This window comes from Canis lupus, chromosome 5 (assembly GCF_003254725.2).
Source record: "Canis lupus dingo isolate Sandy chromosome 5, ASM325472v2, whole genome shotgun sequence".
Taxonomy (NCBI): Eukaryota; Metazoa; Chordata; class Mammalia; order Carnivora; family Canidae; genus Canis; species Canis lupus.
Genome location: NC_064247.1, coordinates 58,242,059 through 58,264,003, shown reverse-complemented (window position 1 = coordinate 58,264,003; position 21,945 = coordinate 58,242,059). Strand labels below are relative to the sequence as shown.

At 60.6% G+C, this 21,945-nt stretch overlaps 2 protein-coding genes across 2 annotated transcripts in view; one reads left to right on the top strand and one right to left on the bottom strand.

The window, feature by feature from the left end:
* MEGF6 (multiple EGF like domains 6) overlaps positions 1-21,945 on the top strand; it is an 86,898-nt gene that overhangs the window by 12,517 nt on the left and 52,436 nt on the right. Inside the window, exon 4 of the mRNA XM_025427391.3 lies at positions 7,244-7,348. Coding sequence (XP_025283176.1) covers positions 7,244-7,348 — 105 coding nt within the window. The remainder of the gene's footprint in view (positions 1-7,243; positions 7,349-21,945) is intronic.
* SMIM1 (small integral membrane protein 1 (Vel blood group)) overlaps positions 1-21,945 on the bottom strand; it is a 177,610-nt gene that overhangs the window by 153,163 nt on the left and 2,502 nt on the right. The gene's annotated exons all lie outside the window — the stretch shown is intronic.

Below are 21,945 nucleotides of genomic sequence, written 5' to 3'. Positions count from 1 at the left end.
AGCTCTCTCTCAGACCCCACAAACATTTGCGCAGGGCCGGCAGGGTGCTGTGCATGGGCTCAGGTCCCGTAGGGTGGGGGTAGCAGACCCTGGGATGGGCCCTTTCTCCTCGGAATGGCTGTCCTATGGCAGCAGATGCGGGACGCCCTGGAGCACCTCTGTGCTGGCCTGTGAGCCATGCGGGGGTGGGGAAGGCCGAGGTGGGGTTAGGGGCCTCAGGCCAGGTGGGGCTGGGCGGGTCTTGAAGCAGCTCCCAGTTACTGTGTGCGGGCGGAGGTGTATGGTCCAGGTGTATGGTCCAGGGACCCTTCCTGCTGCGCCGAGCTTTCCCCCAGGCCTGGGTGCTCGCTGGCTGGTGGCCGGTCTGTGTGTCCTGGGTCTTCCCAATGTGAGCTCCCCCGTAAAGACCCTGTTTCCCAACCAGGTCACTTTCTGAGGCCCCAGGGCCCTCGTGAGGACAGGTCTGCCTGGGGGAGGGACACAGTCCCCTCAGGGAGGGGAGTATAGAGGCAAAGCAGGGCTGTCAGGAGCCACCTCAGGGCTGGTCCTGGTGGGTCGCGGGGCGCAGTGAGAAGTCGTTGGTTCTAGATGCGTGGACGGAGTGGGAACTGGGTCTGGACGGCGTGGCTGTGGCTGGGTTCTCAGGACCCCATGTGTGCCCGGGGTGTGTAGGGCAGTCTCAGTGGAGACCACGGCCTGGGGAGGACGCTGCAGTGTGGCTGCCCAGAGCTTTCTCTGTGGGCTGCCCGGCCTGTCTCGGTCATGCGTGCCTCCTCCTGCCCCGGGGATGCCAGGCCAGCTGGAAAAAATCTGTGGCCTGGGAGGGCTTCATGTGAGTGGGGGAGGGACCGACACGGTGTGTTGCCACAGGAGCTGGGGACGGGCTGTGGGGTTCGCTAAGGGGACAAGCCCAGGCTGCTGCCCACCTGGCGGGCTTGCCCTTCAGTTCTCCCTCCCTCCTGGGATACACCGTCTCCCCTGTGATCCTGGGGCTGCGGGAAGGAGCGGCAGGAAGGCTGCCCTGGGGCCTGGGGACGGCCGCCCTCTGCCTTCCTGCTGCTCTGGTCACTTTTCCTTTTCCGTTCTGGCCGCGGGTCAGCCCTGCGCCCAGTGTGGGAGTTTGCAGAGCTGGTGTTGTTGTGGACATAACTGCGCACACAGTTGCTAGGGGTGTACATGTTGTGCCATGACCCCTGAGCCCCTAGGATGCCCTCTCTGGACAGTGTAGTCACACTCAGACTCACACAGTACTGTGCCTGGCACGTTTGCACGTTTGCACACATGCACACTCATACACTGGGCCAGCATGCTGTCCACCCAGGCGAGCTCACCCACTTCACACACACATACACACACGTGCACACACACACGGTTCATGCTCACACTGATGCACACATGTGCACACAAGCACACATGCTTACATGTGGATGGTCTCATGTATGCTGACGTGCTCACCCTCAGATATGCCCATACACATGTGCTCATGCACAGGCTCACACGTGCGCACATATGCTCTCTACACACGTGCTCATGCTCACATGCATATGTGTATACCACGTGCCTGCTCGCTCATGTGTGTGTGCAGAGCTCACACCTGTGTGCGTGCCTGCACGCCCATGTGCACACATGCACAGATGTGCTCACATGTCCTGTTGCAGTCCCACGGCATTCACACTGAGCAGGTGCCCTCCCCTTCCCCTGCTCCCCTGTCTTCCAGCCCAGGCAGTGCATGGCCACGGGGAGCCCTGTCTCAGAGTCCCTGGACCCTGGGCAGGTGCTGGCTTGGCTCTTCCTTGGGAGGTGCTAGAGCAAGTCCCCCCTGCAGCAAGGGTCTGGGACGAGGGGAGGTTGGGTGGGGGCATGGAGTCCAGGTCTCTAGCCATCAGCTAGCATTGGGTAGAAGACCAGCAGTTTCAGTGGCAGAACAGGGACAGAGGGACCAAGTGGACAGGACCCGGGCCTGTCCTGTCCCCTGGGCCCTCAGGGAAGTGATCTCCATCTGTAGCCTCGCTTTGCTGTGAGGTGGGTGCTGTGGTTCCCACTCCTGGTCACTCACAGGCGGCCTGACCAGCACCTTGGATGAGGTTTAGGAAATGCTGCCCTGTGGCCTGGTCGATGAGGTGAGGACCACTCAAGCCACAGTGCTGGTCTAGCTGCCCTGTGGGGGCCTGGGCCCAGCATTGTCCTCACCATCATCCCCTTCATCTGGCTTTCCCCCAATCAGCATTGTTTCAACCCCTAAATGCCTCCATGATGGTGGACAGAGGTGCTTTGTGCTGGGTCCGGCTGACTGCCTGGTGCTGGTTTCCCAGGCTGGTTGCTGCAGGAGAAGCGTTGGGGGCTGGTGTGTCCTCTTCGGGTCCCACCCTGCTGTGTGTGCCTGTCCTGTGCCCCGGCAGCCCTAGGAGAGTGTCTCTGGGAGACACAAAACCTGTCTCTGGCTAGCCTGGGGGGCTTTGGCCACGGACAGGGCTGTGCCCCATGCCGGTGTCACCTCTTCCTTTGCTGGGTCTGGCAGCTGGGGACCAGCCGTCGTCAGATTTGTTGGCTGCGTTCCATCTGGCTACCTGAGATTCCCGAGAGCCAGGCCCACCCTGGGAGCTCCCGTGGGCGGTTTTATTGGGCCCCACATCCACCACATGTCTTGGTGCTGGGGTGATCCCAAGTGACAGTGGAGGAACTGCTTCCCAGAGAGGCCTCTCCCAGGCTCCATCCTGAAAATTCTGTGTTGGGTGCAGGGAGGGGCTGGGTCACCTGCAGGCCTGGTCAGGATGTGACTTCAGCCCCAGCCAGCAGACGGGCATGCCCCTCCTCTGGGGATGCCGCGGGGGAGCTGGCGGAGGAATGGGGCTCCCCTGCTCCTGGGCCCAGCCCTCACTGCAGAGAGAGGACTGAACCCAGAGGCTTCTACATGGGAAGTCCACAGGAGTCCCGCAGCTGGAAGAAACCACGCGAGGAGGAACTTGGTCTTGGGTCTAGTTGACCCTTCTGGCCCTGGCCTCCTTGAGCTGCAGAATGAGTGTGGGGTGTCAGGGGCCGCTTTGGCAGAGGTGCCCAGGAATAGAGCTCGTTTGCAGCGCTAGCCTTGAGGAGGCTGACATTTGGTGACCTTGGCCATGTGTTCAGAGCCTGCATGTGGGCGGCCCGGCAGACCAGGAGAAACTGATGTCCCTGGATCACACCTGTCCCGCCTCAGGCCACTCAGCTGTCCAGCAGGTAGCTGCTTGGGGAGGAGAAGAAGGGAGGCCGTGGGCTCAGCTGAGTGGCCATTCCAGGGATGTGACCTGGGCCTCCTCGCCCAGAAACCCAAGCCTTGCAGAGGAGTGGCCGTCCCAGGACAGGTGCTGCTCCTGCTGCCTGCAGCAGGGTTTGCTTGAGGGCTGGCATTAGGAAGCCACAGAAGATGTCCAGGGGCACCTGGGTGGCTCAGTCGGTTCAGCATCTGACTCGTGGTTTCAGCTCAGGTCATGATCTCAGGGTCGTGAGCTTGAGCCCTGCGTCGGGCTCCATGCTTAGTGGGGACTCTGTTGGAGATTCTCTCCCTTTACCCCTCCCCCCACTCATGTGCATGTGTGCGTGCGTGCTCTCTCCAGCCGGTCTGGCAGGCCGGCTTATGGTGCGGGAGGCTCAGGCTCTAAAATCAATAAATAAATCTTTAAGAAGGAAAAGTAAAGAAAGAAAGAAGAGTCTAGACGTGCTTCCCTTGCCCTGGGAACTGTGCTCCCCAAATCTGTTGTCCTGCAGACTGGACTCCCCTTGGGGCCCTGCCAGCCTTTGGTTCTGAGGATATGTGTAGACCACCGTGTTTCACCCCAAAGCGAAGGCCTGATCGGGGGAGCTGGGACGCTTGGTCCCTGTCCCCATACCACCAGCCCGTTCTGCCACTATGGAGGGCGGTGTTCTCCTCTGTTTAGATCATGGGCGAGGAGGCTTGTCAGCCTGGGAGCAGGCTGCTGTGGGTGGGGAGCGTGTTCAGGTTCAGGCACTGTGTGGGGGAGACACTGGGCAGGGCAAAGGTCGCCGAGAAGGTTGTACTCCGTGTGCAAATCCCCTGAGTTTCTAACCCACTGATTCATGTCAGACCAGAGCTTGAACGTGTCTGTACAAGACTCGAGCTGCCCTGCCTGCTAAGGCATCTGGGCCATGGGGAGCCAGCAGGGGCTTGGGGCAGGGGGAGACTCATGCACAGTGGTTCCTGGGGGGCTTCTGCAGCCCCTTGTGGCTCCCCCGGCCTGGCCTTCCCTCTGCCTGCTTGGCCCTCACAGAGCTCGACCGCCAGGGCAGCAGACCCTGTGGGCACCGGGCGTCCAGGTCCCCTCCGCCTGCCCTGGGGCCCCTGTGGGTCTGGTGACTGCAGGTCTGGCCAGGCTGACAGCCTGCCAGGGAGGGTCCCCAAGCAGACCCCCTGCCACGGCCCCAGGACACAGCAGGTATGTGAACAAATGAGCTAATGTTACTCTCAGACACACTTGTTACTTGGAAATCTCTGAGCTGTTGGCGAGGTGTCCACTGGCCTTTGTTAGCAGCCGTGTGTCACGAGTTTCTGACTCGGTTCTTCCTCCTGCCTGGGCGTCCCTGTTTCTTGTGGAGGGCGTCCCACGAGCTGCTTGGAAAGCCAGGCTCTGGCCGCTGAGCTCTCTGCCCCGGGGGTGAGGTCTTCCAGGGCTTGCTTGTCCTGGGTCTTTCCTCAGGGCGGGCGGGTGGGTCCTGGGCGGGCTTGTCTGCTGTCTGCTGTCCCCTCCAAGGGGCAGTGGGAGGGTCGCCCTCCTGACATGGGGGATGCAGGTCCTTGCCCTGCTGCCTGGCCCACCAGGCAGGTGGGGTCGTGCAGGTGAGACCCCAGGATGCTCTGCTTCCCAGGCTCCCCTCTGCAGTGTTACGGCCCCCTGATGGGGCATAACTTCATACATCTTTGCCTTTCTGGGTTTTCATTTCTTTCATTTTTTTAAAAAGATTTTATTTATTCATGAGAGACACAGAGAAAGGCAGAGACACAGGCAGAGGGAGAAGCAGGCTCCCTGCAGGGAACCCAATGCAGGACTTGATCCCAAGACCCCAGGATCACAACCTGAGCCAAAGGCAGATGCTCAACCCCTGAGCCACTGAAATGCCCCTTGCTTTTTGTTTCTGTGGCTGTGCAGCCATGTGTATCCCTCCGGCCAGGAGAACCCCAGCTCCGGCCAGGAGAACCCCTCCCCGGAAGGCCTGGCTCCACTTGCTGTGTACTGCCCTCTTGCTTTGATCCATTCAGCAACACTCACGGGGCAGCTTTGAGGTGTTGGCGTGTCGGTGAGGCCGAGGTTCACGGCAGGAGGTGGTCAGGATGGAGCTAGTGCCTGCTCTCAGGTAGTCCATGGCCGCAATGGGAGAGGGTGCTGTGCTGTGGGCACTGGTGTCTGGACACTGAAGGCGGCTCCCCGACAAGGTGACATTTGGGGAAGGCACAGTTTGTCCAGGCAGGTGGCAGCCCAGAGTGGAGCTGGGGTCTGGCAGGCCGGCTTATGGTGCGGGAGGCTCACAGTGTGGGGGGCTCATGGTGTGGGGGGCTTGGTGCCGGCCGTGGAGAGCTGCTGAAGGGTGTACAGCTGGGGGCCCTGTGTCCTATTCCCATTGGACAAGATCAGCGGTTGCAGGATGGAGAAAGTAGGCAAGTAGGAGCCAGGGTGAGGGTAATGGTGGCTTTGACCAGCACCTGGTGCTAGAGGGGGAGGTGGCTGGGGAGGGTGGGTTCCACGGACCCTGGAGGTAGGTTCCGGGCCCTCGGCATCTGGGACACTGATGTGGTCTGTGCCCTGGGTCGGCCTCTCTACCCAGAGCTCCCTGGGTGGACTCCAGGGTCACCATGTGCATTCCCCGCACACCCCTGTGGCACCGTTTCATCCCCAGCCCCTCACTCCTGCTCCTTTTCAGACACATCCCCAGGCTGCAGGTGTGGGGCTGGAGGGAGGAGGCCTGAGGTCTGAGTTGGCCTGCACGGTGATCCAAGCAAGGGGACATCCTCCCTCCACACTGGAACAGCAGCCCTGGTCATGGGACAGGGGAGACCGAAGCATTGCGCAAAGGGCCAAACCCTCCTGACCCCAGATTCTAAGTAGAGAACCCTGGGGCCTGGTCCCTGCTCACTGGCTGTGTGACCTGAAGCCACGTGCTGTCCGTCTCTGAGTCTGTTTCCTTATCAAGCATAGCGTCTGGCACAGAGGGCTGCTTGGACCTAGGTGCCTGGCCAACAGCCCTCCCACCTTCTGAGTCTCTGTCCCTGCTCTTGGTGGGCATGCCATCGGTGACCCATGAAGGAAGTCACTGAACCCACCATGGGTCACGCCAGGGTCACGCCAGGCTCCCGGAAGCTTTGGGGGGTAGGTCCCTGTGCAGAGCACCCACTCACCCAGTGAGTACCCCTGAAGCCTCTGGACTTGGAGCCAGGCTGCTGGGGTCCTGGGGTGGGGGCCCAGCCCACCCGCCTTGGGTGTGCCGTCCTGTATGTAGAGCCAGGAAATTTGTGCTGGACATACGCGGTCCAGCCTGGGGCGGGGTACTCGCTGTGATGGGGCAGCAGGCAGTTTGGGACTGTCATAGACTTGCCCTTCCCCTCCCAGAGCCCCCACCTCTGAGGCCAGCTGCTTCATCCCTATTGCACACTAGTGCTGGGAGGGGAAGGTGGGGCTCAGCATCCCCTTAGTACCCTGAGCCCTGAGTGGGAAGCCTCCTGGGCCCGTGGGGTGGAGTGTGGGGGGAGGCTGTGCTGGCCTGCGCTGGCGTTGGCCTTCCTAGGGCTGACCAGCCTGGTGTTGCCACCCTCAGGGCCATGAGCAGGAGGGCGGGGTCCTCAGCGAAGCCTGCAGCCTCCTTTTAGCAGTGGGCAGTCCCCTGCCACCCCTGACTCCCTCCTCACTTTCCTCAAGAAAGTATGGGGAGGGGGCTTCAGGCTCTGGTGGTTGTGGGCCAGTGTGTGACCCAGGACAGCACAGAGCTGGGACCAGTGACCTGACAGCAGGGTAGGGTTGCCGGCCTGGGAGACCTTCCCCTACCCACAAGGTTCGGGGCTCAGCTCTCAAGATGGTCTCTCTGGGCTTTCATGGGAGGAGGGCTTCTCTGGGTGAGGGTCGGGTCCTGTCCAGCCCGAGGCCTTGCCTGATGGGGGGTGCTGAGGGAGGGTCCCCAAGGATGCCATGTCCTGTGTGTGGGCTGGGGCTGCCCCTCGGCTGCAGCCCCTCCTCACACGCCTTCTCTCCTCTCTCTGTAGCCCAATGCAGCACCGGCCTCTGTTTTAACGGCGGCCACTGCGTGCCTGGCTCAGCCCAGCTCTGCTACTGTCCTCGAGGCTTCCAGGGCCCACGCTGTCAGTACGGTGAGTGGACGGACGGGCATTCCCTACCCTCACCCTGCTCCCTGCTGCTCATCTCATGTGGTTGGGGGGACCCGAGATGCTCTGCATGGATGAGACAATGCACCCCATCATCTCAGATCCCGTGCTGCGCAGCCGTGGCCTCCAGCGAGATGGGCAGGCACTGGCCGGGTTGCTGGGTGGCCGGGAGGGGCCTGTCCCAGCCTCCCCAAGAGGTGTTCCTGCCTTGCTGGAGGCCCTGGAGTCCTTGATGGTGAAAGCTGGGGGGCCATGCAGGGTCCTACTGGAGGCAGTTGGTTCCCTTAGCCCTGGCATGTCTGCAGACTGATGCCCTTGAACAACAGAAACTCAGCCCGGTGAATTTTCGAGACCTAATTGCCTTTATCAGCGGATTCATGGGTTGGGCGGAATTCCACGTAGCAGAAAGGAAAGGATTTAAAGGGTTGAGAAAGAGCAGGAGGAAGGAAAGTACTAACAGGCGTCGTTGCCATGGGCGAGGCGGCCGTCCAAGGGGCCCTTTCCCAGAGCCCACCGGGAAGTGCCTGTGCTGGCTGCTTGCAGGCGCCGTCCCTGGGGCTCAGGGCCTGGCTTATGGATGTAGGGCCTTAACCTAAGGGATGCCACTTTGGGACCATCTGTGGTTTTCTTTATAATAATGTGCCTTCGGGAAAATGTTGGCTGGGTGCTGGCCGGGGGGTCAGGCTTAGAGCAGGCGTGGAGGCAATGGGGTTTTTATAAAGTGCACAGGAATGCATGAAAATTATCAAAAGAAGCCCCCCAGACATTCATCCTAAGTTCTTTGCGACGGGAAGGTGTGAGCATCTCTCTGGGACTTCCTGCTCCGTCCAGAGTTTCTTCATTGACTGTGTAGCCTTTGGGGTCCTGTTGGAATGGGCGCAGAGCCATGGCCATGCAGTGAAATGAAATACTCCCAGACGGCTTCCGGTTCTTTGAACTTGGTCCTAGCAAGCAGCTGGGGGCTTCTTCCAGGTGGATGCCAGGGCGGACGTCCTACGCCATGCTTCAATGCTTCAGACGTCCAGCAGGGAGCTGGGGGAGGGGCGGGCCTCAGTAAATTGTGGGGAACGGGGGCCCCCTGTTTGTAGAGGGGCCCCTGCCCTCTGGCCGGTCCTTGTGTGTTCGTAGGTGGTGGTTTCCCATCTACCTCCAGCATGGGCTGCAGGCAGAGGTCCTGGGGAGGGGCTGAGTCCCTGAGTTCTGAGACAGGTGCCAGCAACTGGGGGTGCTGGCAACTGGGGAAGCTGGCAGGCGGCGGCTCTGGCTGCTTACCCAATGCTCTCGGTTAGTTGGAAGGTTCTTTGCTGAGCCAGTTCCTCAATCATGCTGCTTTGTGGGCTCTGTGGGCTGGGAGGACTGATGCCCAGGCTGTGGAGTGAGGCCTGCTGTCTAGAGCCTCCCCAGGTGCTGAGGGAATGCTGCCCCATGCCTTGGTCCCTCTGGCTCCATGCCTCAGCCTCACCTCCTGACTTTAGTACCCTGAACCCCTCTGCAGGCTGCCCCCTGTGACCCCCATGCCCCACTCCCAAGGCAGGCTGGGGTCCAGGCTAGGTCCAGGCCTGGGTGGAGGGGACCAGCTGTCACACTGCGGCTCTTCCAGGTTTGGTCAGTGTTTATGGCCACGAGTAGAAGCAGGGAAATGCTTTGAGGACCTTCTGTCTCATTCAGCTAACCTTTATGAACCGTGTGCTGCTTGTTGGGAGGTTTGTTCAGGTTGGGGTGAGAGAGCTGGTCCTGGTGGTGAGCTCCCTTTGGGGATGTTGCTGGAACAGGGTGTAGCTTATGGTCAGCTGCACAGATGCCTCTGGGGTCCCTGCTGGGGGGAGGCCTGTCTTCGGTCATGTCCTCCAGGAAGCAGCTGGGGGCACCTGCCCTACCCCCTAAAGGCCAGCCCTGCTCTGCCCTGCTTCTTGTCAGGCTGAGAGTATAGGGGTGGGTGTGCAGGAGTAGATATGCAGGGTTGGGTGTGCAGGGTTGAGTGTGCATGGCTGGGTGTACAGACTGGACATGCAGGCCTGAGTGTGCAGTGCAGGGGTGGATGGGCAGGGCTGTGTGTGCAGGGGTAGATATGCAGCGTTGGGTGTGCATGGCTGGGTGTGCAGACTGGACATGCAGGGCTGAGTGTGCAGTGAAGGTTTGGATGTGCAGGGCTGGATTTGTAGGGTTGGGCGTGCAGGGCTGGTGTGCAGGGCCTGGTTTGCAGGGTTGGGTGTTCAGGGCTAGGTGTGTAGGGCTAGATTTTCAAGGGTGGATGTGCAGGGCTGGGTGTGCAGGCTGGGTCTGTAGACTGGACGTGCAGGGCCAGGCATAAGGGCTGACCACCTGCAGGGGCGCCCCAGACTGTACTTCCACCCAGACTTCCGATGGCACCATCTTCCAGTCTCCCTCCTGCTGGGTCTGGATGAGGTGGACCTGAGCCTCAGCACAGTTGGGAATATTTAACTAACCCCCCAATTATAATTGATTCCAGTTTTGAAAATAAAAGCCACATTTTTTTCTGGTTCCCCCAAATTCTTTCATTTGAACAAAAGAGGTGGGGGAGGAAGGCACCCTGCTGGGTCGATTGTGGCAAGCAGAGGGGGAGGGAGCCCCTAGGAAGAGTCCCACCCCCAATGGCCCTCTCCTCCCTGGGGCTGTAGGCCAGGGGGCTCCAGTGGCTTAGCCCTCTGTCCCCCCTCCCACCGCCCCAGCTCCCCTCCCCTCTCCTCCAACCCTCTCAGGGAGGCTTTCTGCACCAGTGGCAGGAACACTAGGGGGCCTGTGTGGGCAGAGCCCAGGATAGGGGGCAGAGTGTGGGGGGCTGGGCCCTGTGTCCCCCGCAGCAGAGCCCCCACCTCATCCAGCTCAGGCCCTCAGTGTGGCCAGGGCCAGCTTCTGTGGCCTGTACGAGGGCCAGTTTGACCCTGGACAGCATCCTGGACCCTAGTCACTCCTTTGGTCAGGTCGGGACAGAGGGTGGTTTTGTGCAGGTCCCAGGTGTCAGCGCAGGTGAAGTGCAGGGTGCCCTGGTGGGAAAACCGTGAGGTGGGTGGCAGCACCGTCCCTCATCTGCTGGGCATGAGGGTGTCGGGATGGATGACCCAGTGGCTGGGGATTGCCCCTTGTTCTAGGAGTAACTGTAGGCGCAGCATACCTGAGCCTCCGTGGGGTGCAGCTCACATGTGTCCCCCCCCCTGCCCCCGCCGCCACTGGCCTGGCCTAGAGAGGGCGGCTGAGGACCCTGGGAGTTCCGGGCTGACCCTACTTCTGCAGTCCCCACCCAGGCTCTCTAGGCCAAGCTTGGCTGGTGGAGGACCTGAGGCCAGGACGGCCGCCTTGGGGCTGGCTGGCCTGGCAGGTACCCTGTGACCTGCTCCTCTGCCTCCACGTCAACCTCACAGGGAGAGAGGTCGGAGGCCCTTCTGGGAGCCCCCGTGCCCTCACGGGTCCTGCCTTCTGAGCAGGAAGCCAGTGGCTAGGGGCCCGGGGTGTGGGCTGGAGGCTGCTGTGCTGGGAAGCAGAGCAGTAGGATGGGGCTGCAGCGTGAGGGCGTGGGGGTGGGAGCAGGCCCCGCTGGCTGAGCCTCTGGCCCTGGCTCAAGGACAGCTCTGTTTCTAAATTGGGTGGATTGATCAGTGGAGAGGAAGCAGGCCTCCCAGGCTGCCCGTCAGTGCTGCCCACTGTGTCTGACGGTGGGAGTCTGACCCCTGGCCCAAGGTCCAGATACTGCCCAGGGCTGCTCTTGGCCAGCCGCTGGGACCAGGCCTGGGAGCCACTGCTGCTCTGGAGCCTGGTCCTCATTGAGGGGTGAGGGGCGGGAGCCGAGAAGAGCCCGTGCTGCCCCCGATGAGGGCTGGGGACTCTGGGCCACAGTGTCTCATCTCCTGCCTCCTTCCCTCCGGCGTGGGCTGAGGGCATGGCTGATGTCCTGCTGCTCCTGTGGGGGCCGCTGTCCTGAAGGTGGCAGCCACTGCAGCCCTAGCCTGGCCTGATTGCTTCGGAGGCGGCTTAGCCAGGGTCCTGTGGCTGTGGGCTTGGGCTAACCTGTCCTGACCAGCCTCTGACCTTGATCCTGGGCCATGGTTCCAGGTTCCCCGTGCGCTTCCCTGTGCCATCTCACACTGGCTGCCTGCAGGAGGTTGCTTTTTGACCCCAGGAGTTAGGGGGCATCCCCTGTGAGCACCTGGCACCTTTCCCCTCAGCCGGGGATGCTTCCTGGCTTCCCTGGGAGGTTGCCCTTGGGGTCCAGCCTTTGCAGAGCTGGGTCCACTTTCCGGGTGATCAGAAAACCCAGCCATGCAGTCTGGAGTGGCTCTCCTCTGCCTGCGGGGGGGCCCAAGTGGGCAGAGCGGCCGCGGGCTTTGTCTTCTCCATGCACACCTGCTTTAGCTGCATGAAGCACTGCCTTCGAAGACAGTTCCTAAAATCTCCAGAGCCCTGCTTTCCTGCAGGAGGCGGCACTGGGGTGTCTGCTTGGTGACTTCTGCTGCCTGGCATGGGGCCACCTCGGCCCTTGGGAGGAGAAGGTTTGGGGGTCACATGGAGGGGGGTAGTGGCTGTGACTCTGCCCTCTGGCCTGTGCCCTGCTGCCCTTGGTGTTGGGCTGGACCAGGTGTGGCTGCTGCAGGCCTGTCCTGCCTGAGGCTGGGCCGCGTCCCTGCAGGGTACGTGCCACTTGGTTTTACTGGCCCTGTGGTCTACATGCCGTCTGTTCTAGGACAGCTGAGACCGGCCATGCGTGGCATCCAAGCCAGTCTTTCAAAGCGGCTGACTCTGGGAGAGGCATTTATGTTCACACGGCGAATTGCTTACCTACCAGGTTGTTAAGTACCACCTCCCCCCGCAGCCAACCACAAAGGCGCCTCTGTCTTTTGGGATGATCGTGGCCTCTGCGCCTGCCTGTGCACAGCGGGGCTGTGGGCCTCTCCCAGGCCTGACTCCAGAGTCGGGTGGTCTTCTTATGGTGTAATTATAGACCCTCCTGGGAGTGGGGTCTGTGAGCCTGCCCTGCCTGTTCCGATTGGGCGTCTGCAGAGGGGGCATCTCCAATGCCCCTGCCCGTGTGGGGCCTCCCTGCTTCCCCTCCCTAGGCTGCCCCAGGCTAGAGACCCCACCCTGTCCTCCTGGGTGGTCGCCTGAAAGGACCCTGTGAATCTGTCCTCAGCCACATTGTCCTGTCTCCTCCCTCCCCAAAGTTCACCCAGACTCTTCTGTGAAGTACCCTTTCCAGGACTACAGGGTGGTCCTGGGGTGCACCCTGGGTAGGCGGGGTGCTCGTCCTGTTTTATAGATGGGGATGCTGAGCTCGGGCTATTCATCAGTTGCTGGGGTTAGTGGTGCTCAGTGGTGCCCGGCAGGCTCCTGGACTCACCAGCGCAGGGCTAGATGCTCACAGGGGCCTCTGCAGGTTGGGATGGGGGAGCCTGGGTGGTTCTGGGGCTTGTCGGCACAGGCACCTGTGTGGGTCCCCAGACCGTCGTTACCTTGGGACTGACGGGCTAGGGTACAGCCACTCCCTCTGATGTGTTTGGGGCGGAGGGGCCTGTCTCAGGCCTCAGGCAGGTGTTTTCCCAGTAGCCCACTGGCCTGAAGGGAGCCAGGCAGCTGCCCACTTGCCAAGAAGCCTACTGTGCTGGGCCTCCTTCTCACTGCCCCAGGAATCTGCCTCCATGGGGGCCTCTCACCCCTCTTACCCAGCCCCTCTTACTGGCTGTAGGGGCACCTCATGAGTCAATGAAACGAAGGTAGCCTCCGAGCTATTGGTGGAGACTTCAGTATCTAAAGTCCTGGAGCATTCCTATCTGTGGGGTGGCGGGGCGGGGGGGGGGGGCCTGCACTCAGCAGTCCTCTCTGGGGCTGGCTCTGCCTTAGTGGTTGGGCCCCTTCTGCGGGCCACATTGCTGGCTCCTGGCCCAGCCGTGCCCTGGGATCTCATGGAGGGAGGGCCTGAGGTGGCCAGCAGAGCAGCTCTGGGCAGGCTCTAAGCTCTGGGATGGCGCCTCGGCCTTGAGTCCACTCCACCCCACCATGCACTGGCCGCCCACCTGCCAAGCGCTGGCAGCCCAGAGCCCTGCCTCTTCCGGGGGCAAATTCTAGGAAATGTGCTGATAGCTCATTTTCAGGATTCCTGGGGCTCGTGCCTGGCTCCCTATCCCGGCAGGATAATTAACGAGGGGTCTGCAAGCAGGGAGTTGGCATCAGCATCCTGAATCTGCTCTCGGGTCTTGGCGGCTCCAGGCATTCCAGAGCAGGGCCTGGCCCTCTGTGCCCGGGTCGAAATGGGGCCTGGGCAGCATCACGTGGAGCCAGGCCAGCTGATAACAGGGCCGTTACTTCAGGAGGAGGAGGTAGTGGCCCAGGGTGCGGACAGCCTGCTAAGCTGGCCTTCTGCCAGCTCTAGCGTCAGGGAGCTGCTGCCCAGGCCCGTCTCCGCTGGGAGCTGGGAGCACCAGGGAGGTCACCTTGCTATTTGGGGTCAGGGCAAGATGAACCTGTGGATTAGCCTTCCACTGGGGCTCCGGCACAGCTGGCCCTGTGAGCAGAGATCTCGGGAGGGAGGAACCCATGTCCCCACGGAGCCCTGTGCTGCCACCCATCCTGCTTTGTGTCGGGTTTCCGCAGAGCCTGTCTCGAGGCCAGCACAGAGCAGGAGGGAGGCATGCTCCCCGCACATCCATGCTCTCCCTCGTGGGTGTGGCCACCCGACCTGGGGACCCTTGACCCTAAGCAAACCATGATGTGCGTTGCCAGGCATGGACCTAGGAACCCCCAGGCAGAGAAATCTAGATGGCTCTGTGGCCACTTGGTTTTACTGGGCAATTTGGAAGATTCTTGAACACTGGATAGCTGGGTCGCCTCACCCGGTTCCTAGTGGGAGAGACTGTGCCTCACCTGGCCCAGACTCAGTGCACCCACCAACAGAAGGGGCGTGGGCTCCCGGTCCTGCCCTGAGCACCCGCCCTCTACTCTCCCAGCTCTGGGGGGCAGTCCGATGCCCCCGGCACGCCCCTGGCTTTCAGATGGGCTGGCTTCGTGCTCGTTGTCTGTGGGCTCCCTTCCAAAGGACTGGCATTGCCTTTTCTGCTCTGGGACAAGGAAGGGCGAGTTTTGGCAGCAAACGCATGACACGACTTGTTCACCAGGAGAGACACACTCCATACCACATCCACCGAACATCTCCATCCTACACAGAGTGGGTGCGGCACGTGTCCCTGTGCATGTTCCGCTGTGCCCTGGCAGGTGTGCAGGGCAGACCGATCTGCCCTGTGCTGGCCGGGCTTAGGGACCTGCAGAGGGCCAGTGTGTTGTGTGACCATCGAGGCCGCTGGGCCTCTCTGCCGTCCCTGGGGACTCTGCATCCAGCACTTGGGATTCCAGACTTGTCCTCCTGGAAGTCAGGGTGGCTGGGCTGGGAGCGGAGGCCTCCTGAGAACCTCTCTCTGGGTGTTTGTGCACCACGAGGATGAGCAGGCTGGGATGGGTGGACTCGGGCTGACCCTGGGCTGGTCCAGGACAGACTACCACCTCCCAGGAGCTGTTGTCCTCTGGGGTGAGCATCTCTAGATACTCCCAGCTTGACGAGGGCCCACAGGAGGGGTAGGATGTCATCCTGGGGAAGAGGTGGCACGGATGAGGTGGCTGGTGCTGGTGTAGGACTCAGCACTGGGCGCCAGGCCCATGCAAGGAGCCTCTCTCCAGCCCCTGGGGGGAGAGCGTGTCTGCGGTCAGGCGCATCTGGAGCCCACGCAGCCTGTCCCTGTTCTGAGCTGTGTGCGGGGTCACTGTCCTTGGGTCAGCCCTGCAAAGACTATGGGGTAGGGAGCCAGTGATGCTTACACTCTCCCGTGGAGTCCTCTGACTTCAGTGAAGGCTTCCTGCCCTGCTTCGTAGGTGAGGTCACTGAGGGGCAATGTTCGGAGCCAGGCTGTGCCCCCGTCTGCCCGGCTTTGGGGTGACTTGGTGTGGGGCTGAGCTGGGCCAAGCTGGGCAGCCTGTTCGTCACTTGGCTGAACTGCAGCAGCAGGTGTGGACACAGGGTGGGTGTAGGCCACGCTGGCAGCTCTACTCACCGCCTTCTGGGCCGGCCCATTGTCTGTGCCCTGGGAACACATACGGAGTTGGCCGAGCCGCCTGGATTCCAGTGTGAGGGGGAAGATGCCGAGGTCTGTGGGGAGAGGGTGCCCTGCCATGGCCCAGCCAGCCCTGGGATGTGCCTGCTCGATCCACGGCCTCAGGGAGAGCCTCATGTGTCCACCTGGGAGCATCAGGGGATCGTGCAAGCAGGGTCTTGGGCGGTATGACCCCTTTGTTTGGGGGCCCGGACTGTTGGAGTGCCTGGAGGCTGGTACCCGCCCTCGCCCTCTGAGGCTGCAGACACCCCTGCTCCCCCTGGGGGTGAGCGACGACTGGTGAGTGGCTTCGGAGTGGCAGGGTGCCTGGAGGGCTGTCTTTGGGAGCGACACGGGCGCCTGCTCATGCTCAAGTGAACATGGCTTCGTCTCCTGTTTCCAAGGCATAGCCAGGCTGGGGCAGTGGGGATGGCCCCGGGGGGGGGGGGCGGCTACAGAACAGTCACCCATGCTGCTCCCAGCTGTGAGTGTGGAAGGGCTGAACCTGCCCATTTCTGAAGCCAGGCTCTGGGCAGGGGGAGGCTGGGCCCAAGTCTTGGGTAGCTGCCTGGACTCACCTGGCTGTCTCAGAGCAGAAGCATCTCCCCAGGTGGATGGGGACTTGGTTTCCCCCAGATACTTTGGGATGGTGCTTCTGCTGGGGAGGCTGCCTTGACCTGAGAACCCAGGGTCAGAGGTGGTGATGGATGCTGGCCCAAGCCCCTCCTTCTACAGGCTGGACTGTGTTCTGAAGAGGAGGCACATCTGGCTATGGCCCCTCTCCGTGTGCTCCCATGTGGCAGGCACCAAGCTGAGTCCCTGCTGGGCTTTCTATATGCTACTGGAATGAATGACTGACGTGGGTGACCAATAGCCAGGCCCTCTGTGCACCTGCCGACTACATGTTCTCTTCCTTGGGGGCTCATTGGGGTGGGCAGCCCCCCTGGGAGTCTGGAAGGTGGTGGAGGCCCTGAGGGTGGGGGTGGGGGTAGGGGTCCTGGTGGGACAATGTCACTCTGGAGGCCCCAGGGCAGAGTTCTGGTGGGATGGAGGACGTCAGCTGGCCCTGTGCTCTGGGTGCGTCCCCCGCGGCTTTACCCCGTGCAAGGCAGATGTCCACACAAGGCCATGTCCTTGTCCATGCTGATCTCTGCCCTCAGCTGGCACCGGGCTCTGTGGGTGGAGTGAGGAAGGCCCAGAGGCTCAGGGGTGGGGGACATGGGAGCCCCTAGCAAACAGGGCCCTCGACCCCAGCCAGCCAGTGGTGCCCCCAGGGCCTCCAGCCCTGCCAAAGCTGTCCTCGGGCAGCAGGGAGGCACCAGAGAACAGCCATGGGGAGGGTGGGGCTTACAGACCCCCTCCTGGAAGGGGCTCCTGCCCCAGCCACCTGGCGGTCCGCTGGTCCTTCCTTTGCAGTAGGGCTGGGGCACCGGCGCCCCCTGGTGGCAGCGAGAGGCCAGAGCAGGCTCAGGAGGCAGCCTGGGATTTCAGGTTGCCCAACTCTGGGCAGACGGAGCATCAGCCCAGCCGTGTGGTGCCCGGTGTCACTTCTGACAGCTGCTGAGGCCTGAGGGACACTGTGGGAAAGAGAGGATGAGACCCAGATGGTCCCAGGGTCAGAAAATAGGGAGATGGCCTGGGAGTCCCGGGGGGCAGACTGCGGAGGTGAGATGATGATTCAGGAGTGCCAGGTATGAGGGATGAGCCAGGAGGAGGGGTGCATCGGGGGGGATGGTGGGGGGCTCTGAGGGCTTAAGTATTTATTCACCATGGACGTGAGTGTGGAGACCTGGCGGGTCCAGGGAGGGACGAGTTTGCCGTGGGTCCTCCAGGGCTCGCCAAGGCGTTTATTTGGCCTGGCTGCTTAGCACACATTTGTGGAACGTGCACATCCTCGGGACTGCTGAGAGCTCTAAGTCGGGACGGTGAGGGGGCAAACTTGTGTTTTAGGGTCTGCCCAAGGTGCTCAGGCTGGACATCCAGGGAGCCGTGGTGACTCAGGCTGGGGACGGCTGGTGGCCAAAGAGCTGGAGCCGGTGGGGTGGGGAGAGAAGGCCGACTATGGGTACAGGCGAGGGGAGGGGTGCCGCTGGCCTAGCTCTGTGTGGGGTGTGAGGGGAAGAGGCAGTTCCCAGGGCCTGGTCTGAGGGGTGGGGGGCATAGTGGTCCCTTTCCTGAAATCGACATGACCAGGGCAGGCAAAGGCCAATGGGTACTTGGAGCTTCTGTTTGGGTCTCTGGGCCAGGAGAGGTGGGCAGGGTTGGGAGATGCCCTCTGGCCTTGGGGTTTTGCCTAGGGCCCAGGGGGGTGGACACTATAGGGCCTGAGGCTCCAGGCACCAAGGTGGCCACATCAGCCTCTCCGGGCTGTGTTCCTATCTGTAGGTTAGGCCTTTGAATGCCTCTTGAATTCTAAGCCCCAAACATTAGCCTCATCCCTCCTCTTGGAGGCATCTGGGGGCCCAGAGGAGGAGCCAGAGGAGGGCTCTTTACAGAAAACAGACAACTTGTACCCAAATCCCAGACAAAATAATCATCACCTTTAATCTCCCCTCTTTCAGCAAACACTCTTCCAATGAGTATTTGTTGGCTTTCACTGTGTGCCAGGTGCTGCTGGGGGCAGTCCCTGGCGGGGGCGGGGGCAGACATCCCATCACCAGAGGAGTGATGTGGGTGGTGGAGGGAATGTGTAATCTGGATCTGGCCTGGCACCAACCATGGGGTCAACACGGGGGCCTGTAGGGAAATGCCCTTGAGGTCTCCAGGGACCTAGAGAGACTGGAGGGGTAGTGAGTATCTGCTGAGGGTTTGGGCAGATGGGACAGGCCACTTGCAGAGGTACGTGTGATGTATGTACGTGGGTGGCACTCACTGTGCAGGGGCCTGAGCTGGCCAACAGAGTGGGAGGCTCCTGGGGAAGTGACCCTCGTGTGGGCTAGAAAGGAGCATGGCTGCGAGGCAGGTGGCAGAGAGATGCCCGGGTGGGCAGTCGGATGTCTGTCTGGAGAGCTTGGGGAGAACAGCTTGCTCACTGGAGAGTCAGTCCTGAGAGGGGCCAGCTCTCCCCTCTGCTATAGCCATTGCTCAGGAGCCGGCCAGGGAAGGTGGTGCCACCATACCTGCTGTCCTGGACAAGGTGGGCCTGGCCTTGGAGCTCCTGGTGGGCCAGGTGCACAGCTGACCAGAGGCTCAAGGGGGTCTAGCTCCATGGTTTCACACCAGAGAGGCATGAGGGGCCAACCAGGCATCAAGCAGGGTGTCAGAGCCCAGTGTCCCTCTGGGGCGGCTGGGTGGCTGGGCTCCCAGCAAGGCCCCAGCCCCCTCTGGGTAGAGTTCCAGGCTCTGCTTCAGGAAAGAGCAGGGAGGTGCTGAGCCCCCCAGCCCTTCCTAATCTTGGCCTAGAAACTGAGCAAGATGCAAAGAGGGTGTCACATCCTGTTGTCTAGACGAGAGGGTGGACGCCTGGTGTCAGGGCCTCTAAGGCCTCTGGATTGCACAGTTCTTAGGTCTCGACTGCAGGGGATTAGATCGGCTATGAGTGGACTGATTGTGTGTCCAGAAATCAAGATTCTTGGGACAGAGAAAAACCTGCACACACGCATGTGCACGATGGACATATGTGTGCACAATGCAAACAAGTATGGGCACACACACACATGTATGCATAATACACACATGGGCAATGCACACGTGCATAATGCAAACGTACATGCACATGCACACAGTGCACACATGCACACGTGCACAATGCACACACAACACATGTGCACAATGCAAACATACATATGCACACACAGTGCACACATGCACACTCATGCACACATATGCAGATGGACATATGTGTGCACAATGCAAACAAGTATGTGCATACATGCACATGTATGCACAATGCACACTTGTGCAATGCACACATGCACAATGTACACGTGCACAATATACACATGTGCACAATGCAAACATACGTGCATGTGCACACAGTGCACAATGCACATGTGCACAATGCACACAAAATGCGTGCACAATGCAAACATACACACATGCACACACAATGTACAATGCACAATGCACACACATGCACACACATGCACACACAACACACAGGCACATGCACACAGTGCACACAAAACGTGTGTACTATGCAAACATACATATGCACACTGTGCGCATGCACAATGCACACACATGCACACACAACACACATGCACAGCACACATGCACAGTGCACACACATGCATGCACACCTGTGCACAGTGCACACATGCGTGCACACACACACATGCACACAGAAGAGCTGGCTCAGAGTGTGCATGGCTCTGCCCACACCAGCCCTTCCTAAGCTTCACCCCCGTCTTGGGTGCAGCTGCAGTTGCCGAAGCAGTGAGCCATCCCGGGAACTTGGTGATGTAGGGAGTAGAGACCTGGACATTTGGGGAACCAAGGAATGTTCTTGGCTCCCTTCTGGGCCTTTTACATTTTGTCAAGTTTTCTGGGAAACAAATGGAAAAAACCCCCATTCCCACATATTTGAATGCTGATTTGTATAAACAGACCAAACTCGATAACTTTCAGAGTAAACAGAGGAACTATGTGATGTCAGAGAAGGCAGTTCAGCGTCCTGGGCTGATGGCAGGAGGTGGGGGAGGCCTTCTGGTCCTTCCCCGGGTCGGTCTACCTCCTCCAGTGTCTCTAGTGATGCCTTAAATCAGTTGCCCACAAGGGGCCTGCTTGGGAAGCCTCCGGGCCCCTGGTCTCTAGCCTGGCTGGAACCCTCCCTCATCTTGCACCTCAAGGCCCTTCCTGGACTGGCAGCTGAGAGTGCCTCCCCCACCTCCCAGCCCCTGTGCCTGGATGGGGTCCCCCAAGCTCTGCTGGAAGCCTGAATGTCCTGGTTCCACCACCTTAACAGGCCAGAGCCAGTGTCAGCCTCTGCCTGGTGGGACTGTGCCCACCCCCGCCAAAGGCAGTCTCCTCTGGGCAGGACCTCATCCGCTTGGCACCCCCTGCTTGCCAGAGACAAGGGTGTGTTTAGCAGGTGCTTCATGAAAACTTGCAGCCTCACTTGACCTCAGGCTACCTCTGTTCCTGGCTGTGGGGACACAGGAGCCAAGAGCTGACCCCTGGAATTCTGGGAGAGGCCTGAAAGAGAGAGGACCCACCACCCCACTCTTGACCGGTCCCTGGGCTGGTCAGAGGGGACTGCCAGGTGACCCTGGAAATCCAGAGTGGGTAAGGCCTGTCTGATTGTGTCTAGGCGACCCACTCTTGGTTTCCATGGTTGCCCTGGAGACCACAGATGGGCAGGAGGCTGATGGGTCCTAGGAAGGACTCCCTTGAACTGGGGAGCGTTCTCTGCCTCCTAGGACAGATGTCCTCTTGGAAAACCACGTGAACAGCTCAGTGTTCTTAAACACCTATGGCTGAGTGAAGCAAGTGTGTCTCAAAAGGCCACACACTGTATGATTCCAACTATAGGACATTTGGGAAAAAGAAAGCCACAGAGATTGTGCAAGGACCCATGGTTGCCAGGGCTGAGAGAGGACCGGTGGGCTGGTGGGGCCCAGGGGATGTTTAGGACAGTGAAGCCACTTGTGTGACACTGTCGTGGTGCATACACATTGGTGCACGTTTGTCTGACCCCTGGAGTTTTAGCCTCTGGCCCAACCCTGTCCAGAAAGTGTGTCCCTGCCCCTGGGATTGGGCTGGGTGACCTGGCTTTCCTGCCGGGTCTCTCTGTGCTCTCATGGCCTGCTGCTCAGCCTACCTCTGGATGCCTTGTTCCCTTTGTCTCCTGAGGGCCTGCTCAGAGTCATTTGGTTTCTAATTGTCATTGTTACAAATGGTTCTTTTTTTTTTTTTTTAAGATTTATTTATTTATTCATGAGAGACACACAGAGAGAGAGAGAGAGAGAGAGAGAGGCAGAGACACAGGCAGAGGGAGAATCAGGCTCCTTGCAGGGGGCTGATGCGGGACTCGATCCCGGATTGTGGGATCATGACCTGAGCCGAAGGCAGCTGCCAAACCGCTGAGCCATGCAGGCGTCCCACAAATGATTCTAATTTGATATTTGAACAGTCAGGTGTTGAGGTTCCTTGTGTGAATTCAATTCCATCCAGCTAACAGTTTCAGACGTGCCAGTTACCGTGGCAACCTCGTAAGACGTATGTGGCGTCTTCTGCCCCAGGGAGCTCACGGGGGTCTCTTTGGACCCAGGCCACAGAATTCAGCATGGAAGCTGGCGCCCAGAGTGGTCCAGGTTACCTGAGGGCCCCGGGACTCCTGGCTGTGGCAGAAGCAGGGAGATGGCCCGTCTGCACAGCCGAAATCACACAGTGCCTGGGTCGGTGGAGTGGGGTGACGGGGGCAGGGGGGTTGCTCTGTCTGTAACAGGCCGAGCCCACTGTGAAGAGGGGCTCACAGCCAAGCCCCCTCCCCTGGGCAGCACCACATAGGTTTTGAGACCCTCCCCAAGGACAATTTCGTCCTCCAGGGTCAGG